We start from the raw sequence: 23,803 nt of genomic DNA on the forward strand, positions 1-23,803 counted from the left end.
AACTGTTTAGCTAATGCATCTAAAAGTATACTTTATGGAAGTAAAAGATATTTGCTCATAGGCATTTAACTTTGCCCACGTAACACTTTCAGCTAAGACTGTACAGGATATTTGCAGGGAAATAAAACTGCAAAACAGCGTTGAGCTGTCAGAAATACATGCAGTTTTCACTGTAGTTTGAAACATCACTGAAAAAGAAGTATGGTTAGTCATGAATTTTGCCTTTTCTTACTGTCCACAAACCCATCTTCCAGAAGACACTTGCAAGTTGTGAAGGTAAGTCTTTTTAAATTCCCATGCTTCTTCCTGAAAAGGGGACAAATTTGAACTCAAATTTGAACTATGAGGTGAGAACAGAGCTTACAGGTAATTTACTACTGAAGCAGCTGCAGTTTAGGAAAAAAAATATGAAAATGGCTTCTCTCAATCTTTGGTGTAGTCTATCATATGACAACAACTAAAAACCTAATCTAATATTGTACAAACAGAAGATATTTAAATCACAGCAAGCTAACCAATCCCAGGTGTTGACAGCACCATGCATGAGTTTGGTGCTTAACAAAACCTCCATGAATCCACTGCAACAGATAAGAATTCAGCTCCACTTGCAGAAGTTTTGTAGCTGTTTTAGACCCTTACCCCATGCTTCATATTGTGTACCACATTGCCTTGAAGGCCTAAGTTTTTAAACACAGTAGGAAAAAGGCACTACTAAAAATTATGACTATCAGGAAGCCATAAGGAACCAAAGAAATAGAAATTGGGTGTAGTTTAGTGCTTTGCTGAGCTGTAATGCGGCTGAAATTGTCACCCCAATGTCACTATGCCCTTTTAGTCTAGGAAGCCATCTCAGTGAATAACAGCAACAGACACCTGCTGGTTTCCCACAAGGATGAAGAGCACATAAATGCAAGTTTCAGTATTGCAGCCTATCAGAAACACAAACAATGAACTAATAAGAAATGACAATTCCTCAAGAAGATTAAATTTCCTTAGTATGGAATTCAGCCTAACTAAAGAGGAGGTCAAGAAGCAAAGTAAAAGCTTTTATTTCAGCAAGGAAACCTGAATTACATCCAGGAAGATCACACCTCCTCTGTCCACAGAATTCCAACAAATAGTGTACTTACCCTGAGTTCATCGGCCTCTGTCATCGCTCAAGTAAAACACATTTTGGCCACACCAATCTGTTATTTTGCACCCAGTTTAGCAAGAGCCTTAGAGCAAACAAATCCCTTCTGAGTAATTATCTAACTATCACCGTCCATTTACAAGTCCTCTGGATCTACAAACTGTATTGTGCCTTGCTTGCTGCAGCATTGTGCCATCATACTCCTGCAAATATGTAGGCAGCATCTCGGAAAGGTACGTATACAGCAGCACAGGGGCAGAAAGCAAGATCATCTTCATGTGCACATTTTCAAGGAAAGCATGGAGTGCTTAGCCATGTTGTTTCCACAGTCTAGTTAGCAAGGGAGCTTGCAATCCACTTGTGCAAGAGAAGCCTTGGCCAACAAGAGCATATGGTGAAAGTGTGTAGGGCCTGACTGCACTCCAGTAGGGCTGGGTCACAGATCCTTTGGCTTCAGGCTACAAAGCAGCAAAAGCCCATCATGTACTGCCTGGTCATAGTGAAGCGTTACAACTGCAGTCTACAGTACTGCTTCAAATAAAGACATCCGCCTGACAAAATACAGTGCTGAGTTTTGAGACTGGTCAGGACAACTTAGTTTCCTATAGACGAATTCTGGTGCAGTCTATTGCAACTGTTGGGTGAGGAGCACTGGACGGTAGGAGTAGTGAGGAGCTTGTAGAACAAATACTCTGGGAACCAGCAGCGTTTCTCAGCAACTGAGCCCTCTCTAGAAAGCAGGCCTGACCATATTCCAGTACGGATGGTACTGTGCAGAGCTGGAACTGTTTTGTAGTGAGTAAATACATACCAGTCTGACACTTGCAGCTACAGTCTGGACTAACAGCAGGCAGTAATTACTGCAGTAATCATATCAAAGTAATTACATCTAAAATTTGAATACCAGCACACTATTACTAAAGCATGGAGTCATTCTTCCCTTGTAAAACTATTATCCTTTACTTGATGCTGGAAGTACTGCATCCCACACAGACCCATTACTTAGAACAGTAAGATAAGACAAGTGAGGTAAGTAAGAAGACAGCATAGCCAAGATTTACTATGCCAGAACTAGAGCACTGTCCTAAATCCAGCACCACAGTTACAAAAATCAGTATTAAGCCATTTCCACATTTAGTAGTTTCATTTTGTTTGCTTTTTTGTTTTTTTCCAAGTTGATTAAGAGTGGAGAAAAGTTCCAAAGCAATTCATACAGCATGTCATTAGAATTATGCAGAGGGACACTGGCTGACTTGCTCAGCTATCCCACTGTCAGAGACACCTCCTGTTACATTAAAGTACAATTTTTCTACTGTTGCCACAAGAGCTGGTCCAACCCAATATTAGAAGTAAATAATGCTGTAAAACTGGCGAGAGGAAATTGGCACCAGAATACTGCACATTGATCTCTTCCATATAAACCGTTCAAGCACTGTCATGGCTGGTCCCAGTTTGGGAGGCAAAAAACAACAGGAAGAACCATGCATTATGGGGTAGGGCTCAGAGACTAAACCAAGTTTAAACTGAACCAGATCAGTTCTATTTTCAAAATTACATGGTTCTGAGACAGAGACTGAAACCAAGCACCATGTGTTCTGAATTGCACTTCCATTATTTCTATATTCTCAATTTGTGAGTTTATGCTAATAAGAAAGAGTATTTTTTTTCAGCACGTTTGCCATATAAACAGGATAGCTCTACCACACATACTCATTCCAGAAAAGAATTATACTAACCTATTTTGAACCAACAGATCAAGATCATTGTTATTTCATAAGTTGTTCCTAAAGTTCTACAAGCTCTCAGCAAAACCCCTCACCTCATAATACAATACCAAGTAGCATAACTGCTACAATATTAATCAGATGATATTTAAGAAGTGTTCTGCCACAAACCACCACCTCTCCTCAAATATTCTAGAAATATACAGTGCTCATTAATAAAAACCCCAAACCTGGGAATCTTTCCTTCAGCCTCTGCTTCCAACTCACCTTATGACATGTCAAAACACTTTCTGATTCAGTAATAATTTCTGCTGTCATACTGCGCTGTTTAGCAGTTACAATGGTTTTATTGCATGGTTAATAAATATAATATAAAGACAAGGGAAACAGCTTTTACCTCAGCAACTTCTCATCAGTTGAAAGAAAAATAAATGGAGCACAGAATTTAATTGTATTTACTAATGTTGTCCTTGAGTTTACACTGGAGACATAGTCCCTCTTTCTCCTTGTTTTCAAACTTCAAAATATTTCCAAACAATTTGTTAGAATTTTAAGACAGGTTAAGTCATAAGTATAAATTAGCTCCTAGTTTTAAAAATATTATGTAAAGTGCTCCTCTCAGGATTTGTTCAGCTAAATGAATGATTTTTACTTAAGCATTTAAAAAGCCCGTATTTTGTTGAACAGACACAAGAGTCAGATAAATAACAATTCAAACATCAGTACAAACTTAATTTTCCAGAATTCTTCTGAAAAAGAACCTTCAGCTGATAAAAATAAATTCTATTAATTACCCTGAAAACCAAACAAGTATAACCAGGATCCAGTCACTGGATAGTATCTTTCCTGTGGCAAGATTTTGTTGTGCCTATATAGATGCATATAAAAGAAATCTTTAGTCCATATTCTTAGTTCTGGCAGCCAGTGTGTTGATCCGCAGTTTGAATGCACGCTTGAAGGACATCATTTCCGGAAGCGTTTGAATAGCGGGTGGATATGTTTATTTCCAGATGCCTTATTCCGTGAAGAGTGGTATTCCATGTAAACTGTATCGTCTGCTCCTGACAAAGAGCTCATTGTGCCCGTACGACGTGACACCTGCAAGAGTTAAAAACCCACATGTCAATGTGTGATTAGATAGTCTCACTCTAACCTACCAATGCCCACTGGCTGCTGGGCAGCGCTGTTCATCTAGCAACTGTAATGCCAAACAGCCTTTCAAATTTTCTTTCTTAAGAATTTCTACATAGAAAGTCACTGCCTGCCACTCACTGTAAGTATACCTTAGAGTGGGAATTCCTAATGTACTTCATCACAATGCCATTTACACAAACATTAACCCCAAAAAAATCAGTTAACCACATATGAGAGCATCAATGACAGCATTACATTTAGAATGAAAAAGGAATCATCCAGTTCTGCCACACCTGTGGTCATCCTTTTCAAAGCATTCATTACCTGAGTTGACTTTGAACCATATTCTCCAGCAACTACTTCCTCCTCGGCATCCAGGTCAGACGCCTGCAGGACTTTCTGCAGAAGTTGCTCCTCTTCTTCTTTGGTTGAAAATGAAAGTTGTTCTTCTTCCATGCCTGCAAACTTTGTTACTACCTAAGAAATAGACCATAGTACAAGGTCACAAATCTTCCTCCTCACTGTTAGCTGTTCAAAACCAAGAAAAGAATTTCTGGTTCCATATCCTCTTGGAAATGCCCTCAACGTCTATGGATGGTTTGAACAGCTTAACAGCATCAATAGCACAGACACACATAAAAATCTTCCGAAGTGGGGTACATACACATACACCACCCTCCACTCTCTTGCTTACAGTCTAGCTGGAAATGCAGAATACAAACCTTTGGAAGAAAAACAGAAAGGAAAAATAAAAGCTCTGGACAGAAGATGTCAGCCAAACACTGTCCATACCAGCTCACTGCAAGGTCAGCTTCATGATGTGGGCTCTACATTTGTCTAGTTTAAGAACTAGTGCTTTATATTTAAGAAAAATAATTCACTAGATTTCCAGACACTGAGAATTGCAGCAATAAACATTGAGGAATATAGAAAAAAACCCCACCCACAAACTAACAAATTGAGATGTCTGAACAGTTGCTGAGAGACAATGCAGCAACTTGCAACACGGCAGCAGCAGAGCAAAAGGACCCTTTCAGTGTTCGTGTACTTACACAAGATAACTTAACTGTTAGATTTGTTCTCTGAAATTCTTTTGTAACTCATCTGGTAACCTTGCATGCAGAGCACATGCCATCTACTGGCAATTTAGTGCCATATACTCCACTAGCTGAAAAACCTCAGAACAACTGAAAAGCTCTCAAGCTTCTGTTATAAAGCTTTACAATAGGCAGCTTGCTTTCTTAGTTAGAGGTAATTTTAAAATTTCACAAGAATTTTTCCAGCAGTTAAACACGTTATGGTAAACACGTTTATACATCAGAATCTCAGTTTTCCCACTTGCACAGATTTTGAGAAAGACATTCTAATTCAGGCATTTCCCTTAGTTACGTAGTATTTCCCCTCCTCATCTTCCTTTTCCAGCTTATTTCCCAAGTCAATACAATTAGAAACTAATTACCTCAGTAATCTGAGCTGGATCCGATCACAAAGACTGACAAAAAAAAATATAAAAACATCTTACGGTAAAATAAATCCACATTAGCCACAAAGTGCTGTTTTTGAAAAACAGAGACATGAAACCCTAGAACAAATAATCAGTGTTGTGGGCTGCTGTCAATGGCAATTTGTAATTCGAAAATGGATGTCTGAGAAATGTCCTAGATTTAAGAATCCATTAGGGGAAGCAGACTGTCCTATTATATGGCTAAAGGAACACATGGTCCCCTTGTTTATTCAGAAGGGCATGTGCTATGATCACCTAAAAAATAAAGAAAAAGGAGTCACAAAAAGCAATTTTAAATTGCAACAGCCTGTTTCCAGTTCTGGTTGCAAAACAGTGCTAATGTGATTCATACAATGGAAAGAATTCCCACTGCATCACCATTTTTTTTAAGCTCTTAAACAGATGCTAAGCTTAAAGTCATCCCCAATTCTTAATGAGTTATGCTACTGCTTTAAAATTTAACATATCCTACATTAAGCCTCTAAATAAAACCACAATACAGTAAATAACTAAACTATGGTTAGTTAACTGAAAAAACCCCACTAGCAGTAAACTCCAAGCCGGAAGTTGTAATGACAAGGCTCCTATTTAAGAAGCAAAGACAAAAAGATGTGATTTAGCAAAGCAGTATTATTCCAGTCCTCTTTTTGGTGAAAGGCATAAAAGGGAGCTATTGAGAGATGGCAGGAAGAAAGCAAAAACTAGAAAAAAGCAAAAACCCTTTTAGAGGAGTAATGATTTTTTAGTAATTTAGGAACAAAGATTCTGAAGTACTGAACATCAGCACTGAAATGATCACCTGAAGATAAGGTAGAATCTCCATATTTGGAAGAAAGAAGGCAAATACCTGCTGGGAATGACATACACACAGCTGATCCTGGCTATGTTGGTATAGGTGGTTTCTTGGAAGTTTTTTCCAGCTCTATTATTCTTTGATGCCAGCTATGACTAAGGTTTAAAGTTTGTCAGACAGAAGAAAATAGATACTCTAATGTTTTGTTCCTACACTGCAAATAAAAACATCGCAGTACTGGTCATCTAAACTGTTGCTTCAGGTACTCAGCTGCCTCTTGCACAGCTTTTCCCCCATATTACACCAGAGCTCCTGCCAAGGTCTTCCTTGCAAAATGAAATTCCTCTACTTTAACCTCTTTATTAGCTCCAAAATCCAAGGCATTCAAATATAAGTAAAGGGATTTTTCTAATCTTGGCTATAGCCACGTAGATGCATTTGCTGTAATTAGCTGCAGCTTAGTACTGATCTACAGTTCTGTCAAAATACATTCACTACAAAGCAAAACCATGTTTTGAAGACTGTGACGTGCCTGTTTCGGTGTAAGGACACCCTCAAAGCTCTCTTTAAAAGGCCTCTGATTAGAGAGCAATTATTTACTTCACCATAGCTGCAGTTCAGAGAGGTTTTACCCACAGGGCCATCCTGTACTGCATCGTCTCATGAGGCAAAGCTCTTGCATAGCTAAGCTCAAGTGCAACCCAGCAGAGGCTGCTTGCCACTGCACCTCGTGCAATCCTTGCACAATTGTGTCAATGTCATAAGCTTGAGCTTGCTCCCTCAAGGCAGACAGGGAGCCTTAGCTCTTCTTATTCTCAGCAGTATTCCTTATTGGGAAGGCTTCTAGTTGGAGATGTAAATTACAGTTTTGTAAAAGAATAATTTACCTAAAAGCAAGAATTATCATGACACTGTTGCCTTTAACAACCCAACAGATGAGCATACAGAACAGCCATGGATTAAAAGAAAATTAAATGAGATACACCATGAAATCTGTAAAATAGGGGAGGCTTGGTAGAAAGACATTTTATGTTTAGAAGAAGATGACACAGAGATATATAACAAACCAAGTACAAGGGGTGACCAATTTTCTAGGATGTCTGGAGAAATGAGACAGCATTCAGTCCTTTACAAAAGGGATTTTAGGGGGAAACTTCTGCCTTTCAAGTCATGGCTCTGTTACTTTGTCAACACTGAAAATGTTCTGTTTCCAAGAGTACGTTTTAATTGCAGCAGGAATACTCTCCAGTAAGAGTGTTTTCCTGCTGTTAATTCTGACATCTTTTAATCAATAAACATTCAACCCAGTGATTTTGGTGATATACTTCATTCCATGCAGAGAAAAATTACAAGAGGAAGGTCCAGCTGTTGGTGAAAATTAGCACAGTCTGAAGACCTCTATCAGCCAGAACAGTTTCTGCTAACAGAGCTACTGTATCAACATGTCTGCATCCTGCCTGATTTTCTGTAGCACTGCAGGCTCTGGACAGCATTGTGGAAATCATCTACACACTGATCTTGTGCATCAGGACCCCCCACAACTATTTCTCTTGGAATGTGCTGCTAGACTCTTCAGACACCTAACCACAGTCAGACGTATGAATGTAGGATGGACTAATCCTGTCTACTGTATGTTCCTTTAGCCACAAAGAGAAAGATTTTCTCCCAATACTGAAAAACTGGTCTGAGACTGGAGTTCTTTGGATATTATTTGTGATTTGTGATGTTTTGGAAGTTTTCTGAATTACTGCTGGCAACTACGACATGAAAACCTATCAACAATGCTTTATGCACAACCAGTATGATAAGGTGTAAGAGGAGGCCTGCACAGACAGACAACTGCACAGCATAAATATAAACCAACCATGCAAGTAACAGTCCACTCCCCAGTGGGTGCTTGGTTTGAAGTATGAATACCTACCTTTCCAGAAGCTGTACTAAGCTGCTTGTATCTACCCCCACAGTAATATAGATGGATAAAACAATACTGGAAAGGTTCCTGCTTGCGAGCAAAACCTTCATTAATACATTCCACAACTGGAATTCTCAAGTATTTGACCTAGTACTAACATGAAAGAATATGCAAGTTACATTCCCAGGCCACAAATATAATAAACAGGAGGGACAAATTACCTTGAAGCTATAACCTTGATCTACAAGAAACCGTTGTCGTTTTGTTGAATATGCCATTTCCTGAGTGTCTTGGGATACAAGAGAATAAAAAAAGGCATTGTATTCCTCTGCAATCATGCCTAGGAGACAAAGACACCAAGTAAGTACTTCTGTTTGGAACACTGCAGCAAAGAACAACAAAGGACTGAGTAGTGAAAACAAGTTGTCTCTCCACAAAAACAATTTGCAAAGCATAGCTCCACCCAGACCTTACATAAACTGACCAAGTGCACAGCGTGGTAATTCCTACCCTTGTTCTTAATAATTTGAGAAGAGGTAAAAAGTTAAAAACAGAAAAGGAAATGTACCCACCACACACTTACACTGGTGCTCTGAGAAGAACCTGCTGCTTTATTGTGCTAGACAAGGTGGAAGACAAGATTTTTTTAAAGTCTATGGGTAAAGAGGAAGTAAAAAGTCAGGAGCAAGGACTGCAGTACATGTTAAAAAAGCTCAGAGAAAGAGAAAAGCTTTATCAGTGTAAACTGGAGTCTGCAGTGGTTTTGCATTAAAAAAGGCAAGACAAAGATCATTTGCTAAGAATTCCTAGGGCTACTTGAAGACTGGGATATACCAGGCTGTGTACCAATTTGGTTTTTTAAACTTCGTCCTTTAAGATTTCTTTTCCAAACATCATTGGGGTCCCTTTTAAAGTCCAAGGCTTCACTAAGACTTTGTTAAGTAACTAACATGGCTTTTGCATGCATTTTCGAACAAAGCCTCAGCTGTAACTAGCACCAACTGCAAATAAGTGTCTGCAGATCTTAAGCAGAAAGTATATTAAGACTCACTTTTCTAAATTAAAAGCTCCTTTGATATGTTTTGCAAAAATACAACCAGTTGGAAACCAAATCCCATTTTTTAAAGAAAGTAAACTGCAATATGAAAAACGTGCCTTCTAGAGACTTGCTTTTTAGAGTAATAGCATGATTTTTAAAAAGGGTTTCATTTTGAGGAAATTATCAAGGAATGAAGAAGTGAAAGAACCACCAAAGAACAAGAAGTTCGTTTTTCTTCAGCTTTTTTTGTCCTTTGGAAGCCTTACCAACCACTCATTTACCTTTTTTGGCTCTCAGCACTCGCCCCAGTCTTTGAGCCTCCTGTCTTCGAGACCCACCATGGGATGAAATCTGAATCAGAACATTGGCTTCTGGCAGATCGAAGGAGGTGTCACCCACCTGTAACGGAGAAGCAGCCTCTGAGCAGTATCTTATTTCTACGTATCATCAAAAAGCCTTAATGCAAAGTACACCTCTGTGAGCTGTGATACAAAGACGTCAAATGCACAACATGCAAGTGTAATTCCCAAATGAAGTTCACTCTGAGGATAGGTACTCACTCAGTGTCCTCACTTACCTTGGAAATGAAAATAGTGTTGATTTTTGGATTGTGCTTGAAGTTTTGTAGAATTTGCATTCTTTCTCCCTGTGTAGTGGGACCATATATATAGGGTCTGAAAAGAACAGAACATACACAAGTTAAAGCAATTCAAGTTTTCTTTATGAGGTACTACAATACCATGGCAGGGAGCACAGGATACATTTGAACTGGTATAAAAACCAAACAGATTTTGGCACTTGACAGTTACAGATTACTTTTGGTTCATTTGGCTCCTTATGGCAGCAATCCAGTTGTTTGTGGAACCCTCTGCAGCAATGCCGGCTGCCAGAAATAAATTCTGACAGTTACAAATGTTTTGCAATTACATGCACCAGTGAAGCTCTGTATCAACAGGCTGAATACACTCGTTAAGCCCACATGAAAGACTGAAGGCAGCTGTTAAAATAAGACATTTTTTCCCTCAAATCTACTGAGTTAGCACATTGACAGCTGCAACCTTTGCTTCCTATTTAAACACTTGAAAATCCAGGCTTCTCGATCAATCATATGCCAAGCGTCACAAGCTGGCTGCTGGATGTTGTTCTGGGAAAATTGTTTTTGCTTTTGAAGCTGACCTCTTGCACCTCCTAATACCTTCTGGACCTACTGAAATGAAAACAAGGTCCCAGACATTCCATGGCCACAAGCAGCTCACAGTGGCATTTCACCGAAGCTTTCTAACATTTGGCAATGAATCTCGTGGAATGTATCTCAATCCAGAAGGCTCACACAAACTCAGTCACCCATGGACTTCATGAGGAACCTGGGCTACTATGTATTTCCCAAGGTTCTCTCCAGAATCCGGCTGTTTTCTTCCAGCTGAACCAGAGTTGGTTTTGTTAAAAAAAATAAAAAATAAAAAATATAAAAAGGCTAAAAGTGGCAAACCCCACATAAAAACGAGAGGAGGGCAGGTGTCCATAGCCACTGCTGCTTCAGCTGTGGCACCAAGTTTCCAAATGTTCATTAATAACAAGCATCCCCAAATAACAGGAATCAAGGCCTACAATTTGTTTTGTTCACACTTGCATACATTACCTCTAACACAGGGATCCAACTCAAATGTTGCATTTAACTTTCACTATCGCACATATATGGGGGGCAGCTGAACATAAACATGCACTGCACAGTACTAAGGTTTTCTGTTCTTATCAACTAATTTGGGTGCACTGGCTCCTCTTGCTTTCTTTACTACAAAGTTTATTCCAGCTTTCATTGTACCATGCGATCCTAGTCACGTTCGTTAATTCTTCTATTTAGTGTATTTAACAAGATCTTTAGGAAAATACAGCTAAAAAATGAAAGTGGCAAACAAGTGAACTCTGAAACAATACCATTATTATTCAATGTTTAGCATTCATTAATATCTTAAGCCTTATTTAAATTTTTAATATTTAAATTGTGATGATTTTAAAACCCCAAAACTTAAATGGAAGATTTAAACTGAAACTAAAGCATTTGTGAGCCTTCTCCTTCTTAAAGCCACCAGAAGGGGTTCAAACACATTTTTTACTTACGAACAGAGTAACCCAGAACTCCTGACTATGAATCCTCCATTTTAACGCACTTAGATCCTACCTGACAATGATTCATTCAAGGACATCCAATGCCAGGATGACTTTGGTTTTTGTAAATTACTTTTTTTCCTCACTGCCAGACATTTGAGGAATTTGCAAAGATAAATCCCTCCCCAGCTGACATACCTGTCAAAACCATAGAGGCAAAGTCCAAATTTAAACATATTAGTAACACCAGACAAAAACAGTCAGCGTATGAGCTATACTACACTGGACAGGTTCATGACAGAGTAAAAGATGGCTAAGTACATTTGAATTCTGTGGCCCCCAAAATTGTAGTAAAAATAATTGCTGTCATGTGCATGCATGATCTTTCCCTGACAGTACCAAGGGAAAGGGCAGTTAAGGGAAGAGCCAACAGAGATAGCCAGATGATAGCCATAGTCTCTCCTTCTGCCTGGGAGCCACCCACTCTATGTACTTCAATCAGGTCACGGGAAGTTCAGTGGGAATTGTGCTCCTAATGGGCCAGCACAAGTAGAGCAGAGAGCCTCAGCCACCACCACCGTACCTACTGGGCTGCTCTCTCCTCCTTACATGTGTAATTTCTACCCAAACTAACAGTTCTTTGTGTTTAAGCATGCTCAAATTATGATGGAAAATCCTCTGGTTAAAAGACTCCCTCACCTTCATCCAGCACTGCAAGCCTCCTTTATTTCTAACACCCACAGCAGTATAACCTGGAGCTGCACAAATGATGTGAGGAACAACTAATTCACTCAAGGAAGTGAAAAGTATTTCTTTAACTGGTTTTCCTGCCACGCTTTTACAGCATCTGCTCCACTTAACTATTGTGCAACTTCACAAGCACTCCCTCCCAGCATCGCCCTTGCTAAAGGGTCTTTGTGCGGTGCACTGAACACTGCTAGAGACATTCCAGAGGCATCACTGCAGCTAATCTCTGTCCAGACAGATTAAAACAAATAACGAAAGAAACCACGGGTGCTGGAGTTCATCCAGCACCATATAGCAAGCTCTGTTTGCTATCTGATGTCACAGCAAGCCAGCACAATATGGCTGTAAACCACAGTCAAAACTGATCATGAATTTTGCTAAGCGTAACACTTGTTTGTGGTACTGAAATTCCTAGACATGAAATCATACACAGTCGAAAGACCCCACAGCTTGTCAAAGAAAGGATGAGGTCAGCTTCTGTGCTTATTTTCCCCAGTAATTGCTCTATACCTGATTCTAGCAAATACTCTCTCCAACCATCTCTCTCCAAACCTGACGAATACCCTGACGCTGACCCATCAGTAAATTCTATCTATGAAACCTTCCATAACTACACTTGCATCAAAGTCATTTAAGTTGGCTGAGGAGCATATGGGAGCAATATCCTTTCATTTATTAAACAATTACAGTAGTTCTAGGCAATGCACTGGTACAGCACAGACCCCCAAAAAGTCTGTCTCTAGGTTTTTTAGACAAGGTTAAGACCTTTTGAGAACCTGAGGAGGCGCACCCTGGAAAACAACAGTGTCCTCGTTGGTTGTGAACACTTACTTCCCAAGTCTGACTGCATACTCCTTCAGTGCAAAGACATTGTCAGAAAATACGATGATTTTATCATTCCGTCGCTCATGAAACTTAATCAGGAACTCACAGGCTCTGAATTTATTTGGGTTCATGGTGTAGAGCAGTTTCCGTTTCTTTGTTTTGATAGCTACGTATTCTCTATAAAATTCAGGTGACATTGGGCACCAAACCTAGAATCAGAGAAAACACACACACACATAGAGTAACCCTCTGTTATTTATTTTACTCCAGTGGGAATTGAAAAGATATTGGGGGGATGATAGTGCATTACAACTCTCTGGATAGCACAAAAGATATTGGGGGGATGATAGTGCATTACAACTCTCTGGATAGCACAAGCCACATCTTAACACAGTAATTTGTGTACCAAAATGAAAGCTACAGGTTGGGATAGCCTCCGGCACAGCCAAAATGTTTAACCTCATTAATATTCTGGCCTCACAAAATGCTTTGGCAGCGGTATCAATGACAGAAATAGGCAGCAGGATTGGAACAAGACTGGAAGATGTTTTCTTTATGTTTCACACTTAATTTTACTGAATGCTTTTTAGAGAGCAATAATTAAGGGATTGAACTGTCTGTGTAATCTGTCTGTCACAGCAGTCAGTTTTTTACCATAAAGATTTTAATCCATATTCTGAAAGCTAAAAGACACATTTAGTCTTCACTGCAGAACAAATTTACCAACCTTTTTTCATATATATACTTTTCACAAAGGAGTGACCTTGATTTTAACAGCTGGTTCTCTGCTTTTGGTAGCCCTATCAAGTGTTACTTAAAAACATTAACCTAAAGAATATAAATTTGCAGAATTTTCACATCATTCAGAACAAAGGTAGCCCGTGCTTCACTTTTCAACGTCTAAAGGGTAGTTCAGTGACTTGAGAAGAATCATGCCCCTAAGGCAGAATCAACCAAAGTGCCTAAACAATCTAATTTGAATTTGCAAACCAATTACACCCCTTCAACCTACTTACTTTCTAGACGCTCTTTACTTGCATTCTATTACTTAAAAATAGTTGTGGGTTTTATTTCTTCTACAACTCCAGTTTGTACAAAAGGAGAACAGCTGACCTGCACCTGCATCTTTTATTCCAGTACCAGACCTGGGAAGAATTACATGAAACTAGCAACACAGGTTTAATAAAAACCCCAAACACCACTAACAAAAAACACCACAAAAAACCCACAACCAAGAACAACCACTGCCAAACAAACCAACCCCAAATGCACACAACTGAAAAAGCCAGCAAAAAAACCCCAAACAACATTTAAGTTACACTAGTCTACCATAGCATGCTGTAGCTGCTAAAACTTTACTTCCATTCAATGGGAGTCTGGAAAAATCAATGAAAAAGAAACTCACTGATGGCTACACAATAGCCACATGCAGCTCACCAGTGACTGAGGGCTTGTGGAGAAGTATCAGGAGAAGTAACAGCTATGTCTGCCCTTGTTTTATACCCTTCCCAAGTATCTTCCTTGACATTTATCAGAAATGCTGTATTAAGTTACACCTTTGCTTTGACCCAGAAAGGTTTCTTTAATGTTCTGATGTGCTTGTGTGAAAGGTTTCCACTTCTGTGATACCAGATTTTTCTCTCATCCATATGTGGGAAAGAACAGAGGTTCCATTATACTGGAAAGAAATAGTAAGATCCAGTCCTATGTTTTCGATTTTCACCTTCATGCATTCAGGCTTGAAATAAGCACGTTATTTCCTTATGGCTTTTAAACTTTCTTCTATCCTCCTTTGTTTTAAGAGTTACAAGATTTTTCCTCAAACAACTACAGACTGTCTACCGGCTGAAGTCTCTAAAAGGCAGCTTCCAGCATGCTGCCCGATGTCAGGCTCATTGTAACATGGTGTTACACTACCACAGAGAACTGTGCTTAAGATAGGAAGTCAGGCCAGGCAACACGAATGTCAACTGCACCGAACTAGGTCTACAACACTGCAAGCACTGTCCACATTTCCAAACACTAACTTGGAGATGGCTGATCAAGCACCACAAAGCTGGCAAACAGAGCATTCTGGTCACTCTGAAGAACACATGCTACTGGATTTGCCGCATGTTCATAGTGACTAGCAACAGCTTTGCCTGAGTGACAAAGTACACGAGAAGCCGTAAGGAGTCCCGTTTATCCCAGTTAAATACTTGCAATTTTATACATCTTCTTAAAAAATAAGCATATTACAAAAACAATAGTAGTACCAAAAAGCAGAGCTTCACCTCAGCACACTGGACTTTAGCAATGTAGCCATTGTTCTGCAGCTCCATCCAGTTGGCTTCATAGAGCTTTGGTCCGATCAGGAAGTTCAGGTCAACAATTTTATCATCTTCTCTGACCAGAGTAGCTGTCAGCCCCAGTTTACAATGAGCTTGCACAATAGTGAGGACACGTCTGAACATCTTTGCTAAAAAATGCGGAACAAATTTTCTGTTTACTTTCCTGAATGGATTTGGAAGACAAATACTGCAATTTAAAAGAATATTTTCGTCAGCTCCTGAACACAAATCAAGAACAGGGCTGGGAAATGTAACCCTGTCTCACATACACTTCAAACAAACCTGCGTTACAGCAAAACTGCACACTGACTGCAGCTTTAGCTTACATCTTCAGTGTACTCTGAAAACCTCAGTAAACTTCCTGGCATCTTTATTATTTCCCATTTCCAGAGACAAAATTAATATACCCAGGGGTTACACGGCTTGGTTTAGGTCATACAGATGTCACAGGAAGAACTATGATGCAAGGACTCCTGGCTGACTGCCACATTCAGGATTTGTAGTATATATAGCAGAATTACTGCAGAATTCAGCACTGACAGAGATCACAGAGGAGATTCTGTACCTTAATTTTTACATAAACCAAGTAAAAACAAAAGCAAAAGAACAGTGGCAGCAACATGCTGCTGTGATAAAAGGGCTGGTAATCATCAAGGTCTGCTTCTGAAATCCACCGTTTCTATAGATACCAAATTATATATTCCAATGCAATCAGGAGAACAAGCTAGAGCTGCTAACAGAATCCTGGGTGGTATTTTTAACCAGGATTATTCCACAGACACTTTTAACACTACATTATTGCTTTCCAATAGTACAGATCTCAATTACAGAGTAGTATCAAATACAGCAGCTATTTCTGGACAGTAATTGCTACGGTTACTCATATTTTATTGAGTAGAAATAGATATTAAAAGCTATCCTACAGCACCACTACACCTCAGAAGAAAAGAATGCAGAAGAATTCCTCTCCTGTTCAAATCTGTCTACAGCAAAATTACACAAGTGTAATTTGGGTATTGTAAGAGCATTTTATCAACCTACCCAAAAGGGGAAGGCACCTGTATTTTACACTACCATTACAGAAAAATACAGTGTCTGATTTGAAGGGTTTCAGAAAAGTCATGGTCAGCTACACTGTGTAGTATTAGGGGAAAAAGAAAAACAAAAAAGAAGCTAGAACAAGGCAGTTTAGTTGTCTCACAACCCTAAGCCACGGGTTTACTCACTATATTAATCATGAGAAAGACAGCAAAAAAACACCACTTCCAAAAGAGCACATTTGCACACCATTTCCTTACCAGGGATAGTATGTACTTCATCAAGTATCATAAGGCCCCACTCCTGACTTTTAAGCCACTCCATTACTCTTTCTGCTTCCCAGGATCTTTTCGTCGTATGCCCCAACATGGAATATGTGCTGATAGCAACTGAACAGCCAATGGGCTTGTCCTTGGCATCGGAAGTGAACCGACATATCTGACTGTCATCGATGGTGGACCACATCTTGAACTGGGCTTTCCACTGCTCTACAGACACTGCAGAATTACAAAGGACCAGACACCGCTTGCGAACAGTACATGCAGCTGTCACTCCAACTAAAGACTTGCCAGCACCTGCAGGGAAGGAGAGTGATATTCAGTAGTCATCTCTCAGATATCACTGCAGTATGGGGGGGGAAGAGCAAAGGAAAACTGCGAGAGGATATGAAATCATGTAAGGACAAATTCTTCATTGTTTCTTTACTATAACAGTTTTAAAGAAATGGACTATTCACTTCTACTGGATTGTCTACTGGACATTTAACTATATTTTCTCAAGAGAATCACTGTAAACAATGGCTTTGCCTATTAGAAACAATAATTTTAATGCTTTCTTAATTTCAAAAGCACGTTAAATTCCAGGTGGCTACAGAAAGTTACCCCTAGGGGTGATGAATCCCCCTGCCCCCCCATGAGGATTCCCCCACATAGTAAGTCCTTACATCTTTCCGTTCTTCCTTCACGCTTCTTCCAGCTCCCCTTATACACTCTCTCAGGCCCTCAATATCTCTCCCATGTGCTTTCTCCACCCACAACACCGAGGGCACTGCCATGTAGTTTTGTGTTCCCTCCCTTTCCCATTGCTTCCCGCAGGTTGTCCCAACCTGCATGTTCCTCACTTCTTTCTTAAGCTCCCCTTGCCCACAAATTGCGCACACAAGTTTTCTTCATTGCACCCCTCTTATGCCATATTTGCAGTCCCAGTCCCCCCCAGTCTCCCTATTTCCAACCAAGGCAAAAAGGTTTCCAGTACCAACAGCTTTACATTTCACTGGCAGAGCTGATGTAGAGGGAACAGTGAAAGCACAAATGGTAGCCTGAAGCTACCACAACCACACATCAGTTCTTCAGTCACTACAGGGATCCTGACAGCACTGTTGAGCAGACACCTGCAAGCTCTGTTAACCAAGCTCTCCCTCACCACAGCCACAGAATCCACTCGCTAAAGACCAACTATGACTGTCTGAAATCCAGCAGCTGTCATATCTGGAAGTTCCTTTACTACAGGTAAATAAAGAACAAAACCCCTAAATCCCAACTCAAACTTACCACAAGGCAAAACAATAACACCAGATCTGGCTCGCCCGTTTCCAAACATCTTCCTTAGGCTTTTCTCTTGATAGGGCCTGAGGACAGCTGTAGGTTTCAGATCTATATTAATATCAGGATTCACAGAATCATTTCTGAAATCATATTCTGCCAGCAAGGGGTAATCCAAATGGATACAACGCTTCTGAAGTTCTTCAATCATCTCCTGGAGGGGAAACAAAGCTTCAGGTAAGTTCTCAGCATCTGAAGTACCTTTTATTTAAAACCCAGCCAGATGATCTAGTGCCACGCAAAGTTACATTTATTTTTCATGCTCATGAAGTCTGCAAGAGTTAAAGTTCATTCAAAAAATACTGTGATCACCCCCCCTACCTCTCAAGCATTTAAATAACACTCCATATCAAGAGTCGGCTTTTTAGGCAGACTAAGAACGTGATGCATTAGTCTCAGATGTCTTGTTTATCCGCAGTGACTAAACTACACTCTGAAGTCCTGCAGCATTTCTCAGGAACAGACACAAAAGGTTCTGTGTTACAAAGGACCTACCAAAGCTGCACATCTGTTACCTGGAAAATCTCCATGCCCCAGTAATGCAGTTATTCCACATGGTGACAGGGTAATTCTATCACCAAGAGGCTGCTGGTTTGGGTGTTTCAAAATAAACAAAGTAGCTACTAAGTTATTTGGTTTCTAAATTCCTGTTTTCCCCACTAAGGAATCCAAAGCCAACTTGAGAAATTCCACAAAAGCTCTGCAGGACAAGCCAGGGCTGTGCTCCAGCCTCCAGCTCCCTTCTTAAGCTACGAAATCAGAACCTCAAGAGTTTCTTCTGCAAACATGAGTCACAGAACAGAAACAGGGAGGGAAGGGAGGGCAAAAAAAGAATGCTCTGAATCCAACAGCAGATTTGCTCTCCATTGAATCCTTGCTTGTCTTGCACAAAGCCACACTAAGCTGTGCATGATGGGAAGCTCCCTTACTTGGGGGCTGGACTAGATGACCTTTGAACGCCCCTTCCAACCCAAACTATTTTATGATGAGACTCAGGAGCTTTTCTCTGGCCTGTGAGCCCTAAGCCTTGCGGGCTGGGAAGGAAAGATTCCCTGCCACCCTCTGTACAGAAAGGGAAGATTCTAAGATTTAGGAAGGTAAAAGGAATGTCAATGACTTCCAGCGATATGCCCTATCAAACCAAGGGCCACAGTACATGAAGTTCTTGTGCTTATTTATTGGCAAGTCCCAGGCTCATTCCCCAACACTACAAATGCAGAGACTAAGACACTCATACCTGCTTGACTTCAACAGACACTGTCTGTGTTTCCTCCTCCTCCTCCTCATCTTTGTCCATCTGTTCATAAAACTCAAATAAGTCAGCTGGGACATCTGGCTTATTCTGGACATCTGTTTCCTGTGAAGTTGATGGACCAAAGCCACCTTCTTTGGATTTGGCAATCTGAAATGGACAAGATTTTCACCAAGAGTTTCATTAGACTAACACCCCTCAAATGTGGGCTCATTAAGGAGGCACAGATCATTGCTGACAGAACCAAAAGCAACTGACAATAAAGCAAACAAAACACTAACCATCCCAAACTACTCAGCAGTTTATCTACCGTTCATTCAGTAATTGTAAAACGTGCCCAAACATACCGCTGATTTACTGGTGAATGTTTCTGTAAGGAACTCTGTTTCATCATCCTCAGCATCAGTCTTCATTCTTAGGCGACACTCTTTAATCACTGGGTCTTGGAGAAGCTGCTGAATGACATCAGGGAAGGTACTTTCCACAAAGTACCTAAAATGAAAGAAGAAAGAAAAACAATTTTATGAACTCATCAACTTACAGGAAGAGTGGCACAGATGCTTAAATATACAACTATCCCACATGCACTCACAAGTAGCCAGTCTTGGGCTGGTAACTTAAAAACAAAGGAATTATGGCAATCAAAGATGCCTCACCAAAAGCATCATGTATTCTGCAGTTATCCAGCTCGCTCAGATGTCTCCTAACACAAGTGGGAAAACTCCAGCAGAACTGCCTAGAGAGACATTATTTGTGACATGACGCAAGTCCATTTTTTTGGGACTGAACTGAGGCGAGGCTGGGAAAACACTGGATGTGGTGTTCTGCAGTCCTGCCCACAGGACACAATAAAGTTCAAAAGACAAAACCCCAAAACCTCCAAATCACAAACCATCCAAAATCTAAATTAGTGCCTCCTGAAACTGTGTCTCTCCCTGAAGATTCATCAGTAACAATGCTGGCTGGAGATCCCACTTAAAATATGAGCCAAGTTAAGCCTTAAGTGACGTGAGGTATCTTCTTCTCAGAAACACCCAGGAAGAGAACAAAATCCTGCTAGTAATATCTGTGTTAGTTCTACCCACAGGAGCTGCTTCAAAAAAGCAGCAGCACAAGCAGAGCATTAGGTTACAGTCCCAGAGGTTACCTGTGGCTGTCAGATAACAGAGAACTTGGCAAAAGAAATAAAAGGAGAAAGAGAAAACACAGGCAAGGGACAGTTGTAGGCTTTGTGGTTTTGCCATCTCCTCCTTTTCCCTCTGCCTACTGCAGAATCACAGGTCAAGATACAACTGGTTAGCTCTAAACAAGCTGACCTCAAGCTGAACAAGGATCCTTCCAACTTTATCTTCTGCGTTTAAAACAAGCCAGATTCAACCCAGCAACAAGCATACATCTCTTGCCAATTGATCTCTCAGCCTGCCAAATAATGGATTATGAATAGGAATATACAAGACTTAAGGACAGCTGCGGAAAAACTTGTCTGACCAGGCTCGTGGAAATCTGGAAGGAACTTTAAGAATACATTGCACGTCCAAGCAGTCATGAAACAAACTCGAATATCAAATCTGCAATATACTTTAAAAAATGTAATGACAAGCAGGAGTATCTCAGGACAGCCAAACCGAACTCACTGAACTCATTGACTAATGTAATAAATACTTCCAACAACTGAAAAAGTGATCTTGCATTGCCAGATGCTCCACTTAGTGAGGTGCCATAAGACTGAACAGCTGTCGAGTCCACTCAGGCATGCACTAGAGTCTTCATCTGCCACAGCAGTTACGGAAGCAACCACTCACCTGTTATGCTTCAGTACCAGCTTCACCTTCCCATAACTGACAGTACACAGCTAGGAACGAACAAAAGCAGTCATTAGGAATAGGCAGAAGAGCAATTCTGTGTTTGAGAGCAAGTGCTGCAATGCAGTTTAGGTCTTTGTGGGGAAGCACAGGATCACAGAACATTTACTTGCAAGGTTGTATTGCTTACAGAAGAAACTTAAACTGGAATTTTCAGAAGATGCACACATTGTCTCATGCATATCAGTCACAGATGATCAGTTTTTATAGCCAATTCCATCAGCCTCCAAGACTTGCAAGAGCATACTTGCAGGATAAGGTAGGCTCTGATTTATTTTATTCTGTCTGGCTATTCCAAACTGCTTCCCACATTCAGTCTTCTTCCAGAGAAAAACTGAGGAAACTTTCCCCATGTACAATTCCTACTGCCTGGAAGTCTAGATATGCTTGGGGATATTTTTTTTATTTTTAAAAAAGGCATAAACCCCACATGGAATATACTGTAAAAATCACACGTGCAGCAATACACTATCAAAGGCAAACAATAAGACAAAGCCTCTGTTCTTGTATTAGCAGGGATAGAGTTAATTTTCTTCCTAGTATCTGGTGCAGTGCTGTGTTTTGGCTTTAGTCTGAGAACAATGCTGATAACACACCGATGCTTTAGCTGTTGCTAAGTAATGCTTACTCTGACCAAGGACTTTACAGTCTCATGCTCTGCCAGCGAGGAGGGGCGCAAGAAGCTGGGAGAGAGGAGGGACAGGACACTTGACCCAAACTAGCCAAAGGGGTATTCCATACCACACAGCATGCCATGCCCTGTGTATGAACTGGGGGGAGATATTCGGAAGGGGCAGATCATTGCTCAGGTCAGGCTGGGTATTGGTCAGCGGGTGGTAAGCAATTGTATCGTGCATCACTTGTGTTTTCTGAATTTTCATTTCTCTTTCTCTCTTCTTCTAATTCCTTACTATTGCTATTGTTTCTATTATTATATTGTGCTTCATTTCAGTTATTCAACTGTTCTTATCTCAACCTATCTTCAAAACCTTCTTCAGTTTTCCTCCCACCCAGGGCAGGGAGTGAGCAAGTGGTTGCTGGCTGGGGCTAAACCATAACATCTTGAAACAGAATAATTAAAAACAGAATAAAATAATTAAGCAGAGGCAGCAGGAAAGTATGTCACTAGTAGCAGCAGATGCATTTCCAGTGCTAATAAAACAGTCTTACCTTGATAAACTGAATTATTCCATCTGGGACACCCGTCTTGCTCAGTTTTTGCAAATACTCTATTATGTCGCTTGTCTGCAGCCCAACACTAACAGCAGCATACAGTGAGTAAGCAGTCAGCTTGTACTCGTGAATGTGGGCTGGTCTGCACACAGGCTCAGCAATGGCAACCAAAAAATCCTGTGCGTATTTGTAAAGTGGAGAGAAGGCTTCAAGGAAAATATGGCCATCAGGAGCCTGCAGAAATAAAGAGAAACACTGAAGGCACAACTGTGTTAGCTCAACAGGATCAGGAATTTCCTACACAGCAGCCACTGTAATAGAGACAGTCCACTACTTAGGTAGTAACAAGTCACAGGGGTTCAAAAAAATGTGTTGGCCCTAACATAAAAGTCATAAGAAAAAGAAGAGGGAGACACAGGAACATGCAAATTTTGTGTTCTGAAAGAATTCAGACATTGATTTGTCCATGCCCCTTCCATAGCACTAAGAATAAACCACTCAAGGATCGCTCATGCTTTTCCAGACTAACACATGGGGGTATTTCATCTCTTCTTTAATACTAAACAAACTGCTTGAGCAGAGGCAAGCTTTCTGCCATGCTCCCCTAAACCAACACAAACCTCCTCACTCATTTTACATGGAATGCACAGAAAGATAGCACTTGCATGTCACAGCATTCAGAAAGAGCGCCCTGCAGACACTGGCAGCGCAACCACCTCTGTTCTATATGTATGCACTACTGACAGTGCCTTGGATAAGTTTACCAATGTCCCTTTTGGGGCAGAAGAAACAAACGGTACCGTTTACAGATGGTGAGCCCAGCCTGTCTTATGTCTGCTTCATTCCAACATAGAAACCCCCGCTGCTGTGTCACTGCAACAACAGACCGCACTCGTGCCATCAGCCAACGCAGCCACTTCCGTAAGCCGCGCTGCCTCACACGCAAGAGCAACCGGCTGAAGGCACTCACCGCCCTGCCGGTACCTGGCGCAGCCGCAGCCTGCGGAGCCCCGCGCGGGACGGCAGCGGCTCTGCGGCTCCCGGGCTGACCAGGGGCAGCCTCGCACCTGAACCGGAGCAAACCCCGCTTCGAGGGCGCTGCCCAGGCCAAACCCTGGCGCTCGCTCGCACCCACCCGCCCGCAGCGGGCACAGCCGCCACCTCTGCAGGGAGGCGAGACGGGGTGAGACCGGGGCCACACGTACCACCCAGAGCGGGCGCGAGGCGTGGTCAGCCTTCAGGGGCATCAGATGCTTGTAGTCCTTGGCGCCGTACTCGTCCAGCTTGGTGCCGCTGTCCTCCACCTGCTTCCCCGCCGCGGACGGCACTGCCTCCTGCGACTCCTTGCCGGGAGCTTCATCTTCATTGTCTTCGTCCTCATCGCAATGGCGCTTCTTGCACTTCTTCTTCTCTGCAAGCAAAACCGGAGCTGTGACAGGGCCCGCGGCACCCGGCACGGCCCCCACCCCGGCCCCGGCCTGCGCCGCGCACCCCGCTCCTTCCTGCCCATGGCCGCCGCTCTGCGCTGCGCCCGCCGCACCCGCCCGCACGTCACTTCCGCCACGCCGGTGGGGAGGAGGCACAGAGAGGGGGAGCTGAGCCCCGCGCCGTCAACTCTCAGTTTCCCGGGC

The 23,803-nt window shown here is 41.4% G+C and overlaps 1 protein-coding gene across 2 annotated transcripts; it reads right to left on the reverse strand.

The window, feature by feature from the left end:
- Positions 1-3,183: 3,183 nt before the first annotated feature.
- ERCC3 (ERCC excision repair 3, TFIIH core complex helicase subunit) lies at positions 3,184-23,760 on the reverse strand. Of its 2 annotated transcripts, none has more exons than XM_065671529.1 (15): positions 23,664-23,760; positions 23,378-23,583; positions 22,170-22,406; positions 20,940-20,989; positions 19,485-19,629; positions 19,123-19,287; positions 17,835-18,039; positions 16,545-16,859; positions 15,190-15,374; positions 12,923-13,125; positions 9,816-9,912; positions 9,520-9,637; positions 8,421-8,539; positions 4,315-4,467; positions 3,184-3,954 (listed from the first exon to the last, which is right to left on the reverse strand). In XM_065671529.1, the coding sequence occupies exons 1-15, from the start codon at positions 23,680-23,682 to the stop codon at positions 3,820-3,822; spliced, it is 2,352 nt and encodes a 783-aa protein (XP_065527601.1). In that variant the 5' UTR covers positions 23,683-23,760; the 3' UTR covers positions 3,184-3,819. The 2 variants fall into 2 exon arrangements, 1 of the variants encoding a protein (XP_065527601.1); XR_010610869.1 differs by lacking the exon at positions 3,184-3,954 and adding an exon at positions 5,450-6,442 and having other exon boundaries at positions 4,384-4,467.
- Between the last annotated feature and the right edge of the window lie 43 nt (positions 23,761-23,803).

This window comes from Lathamus discolor, chromosome 3 (genome assembly GCF_037157495.1).
Source record: "Lathamus discolor isolate bLatDis1 chromosome 3, bLatDis1.hap1, whole genome shotgun sequence".
NCBI classification, from domain to species: domain Eukaryota; kingdom Metazoa; phylum Chordata; class Aves; order Psittaciformes; family Psittacidae; genus Lathamus; species Lathamus discolor.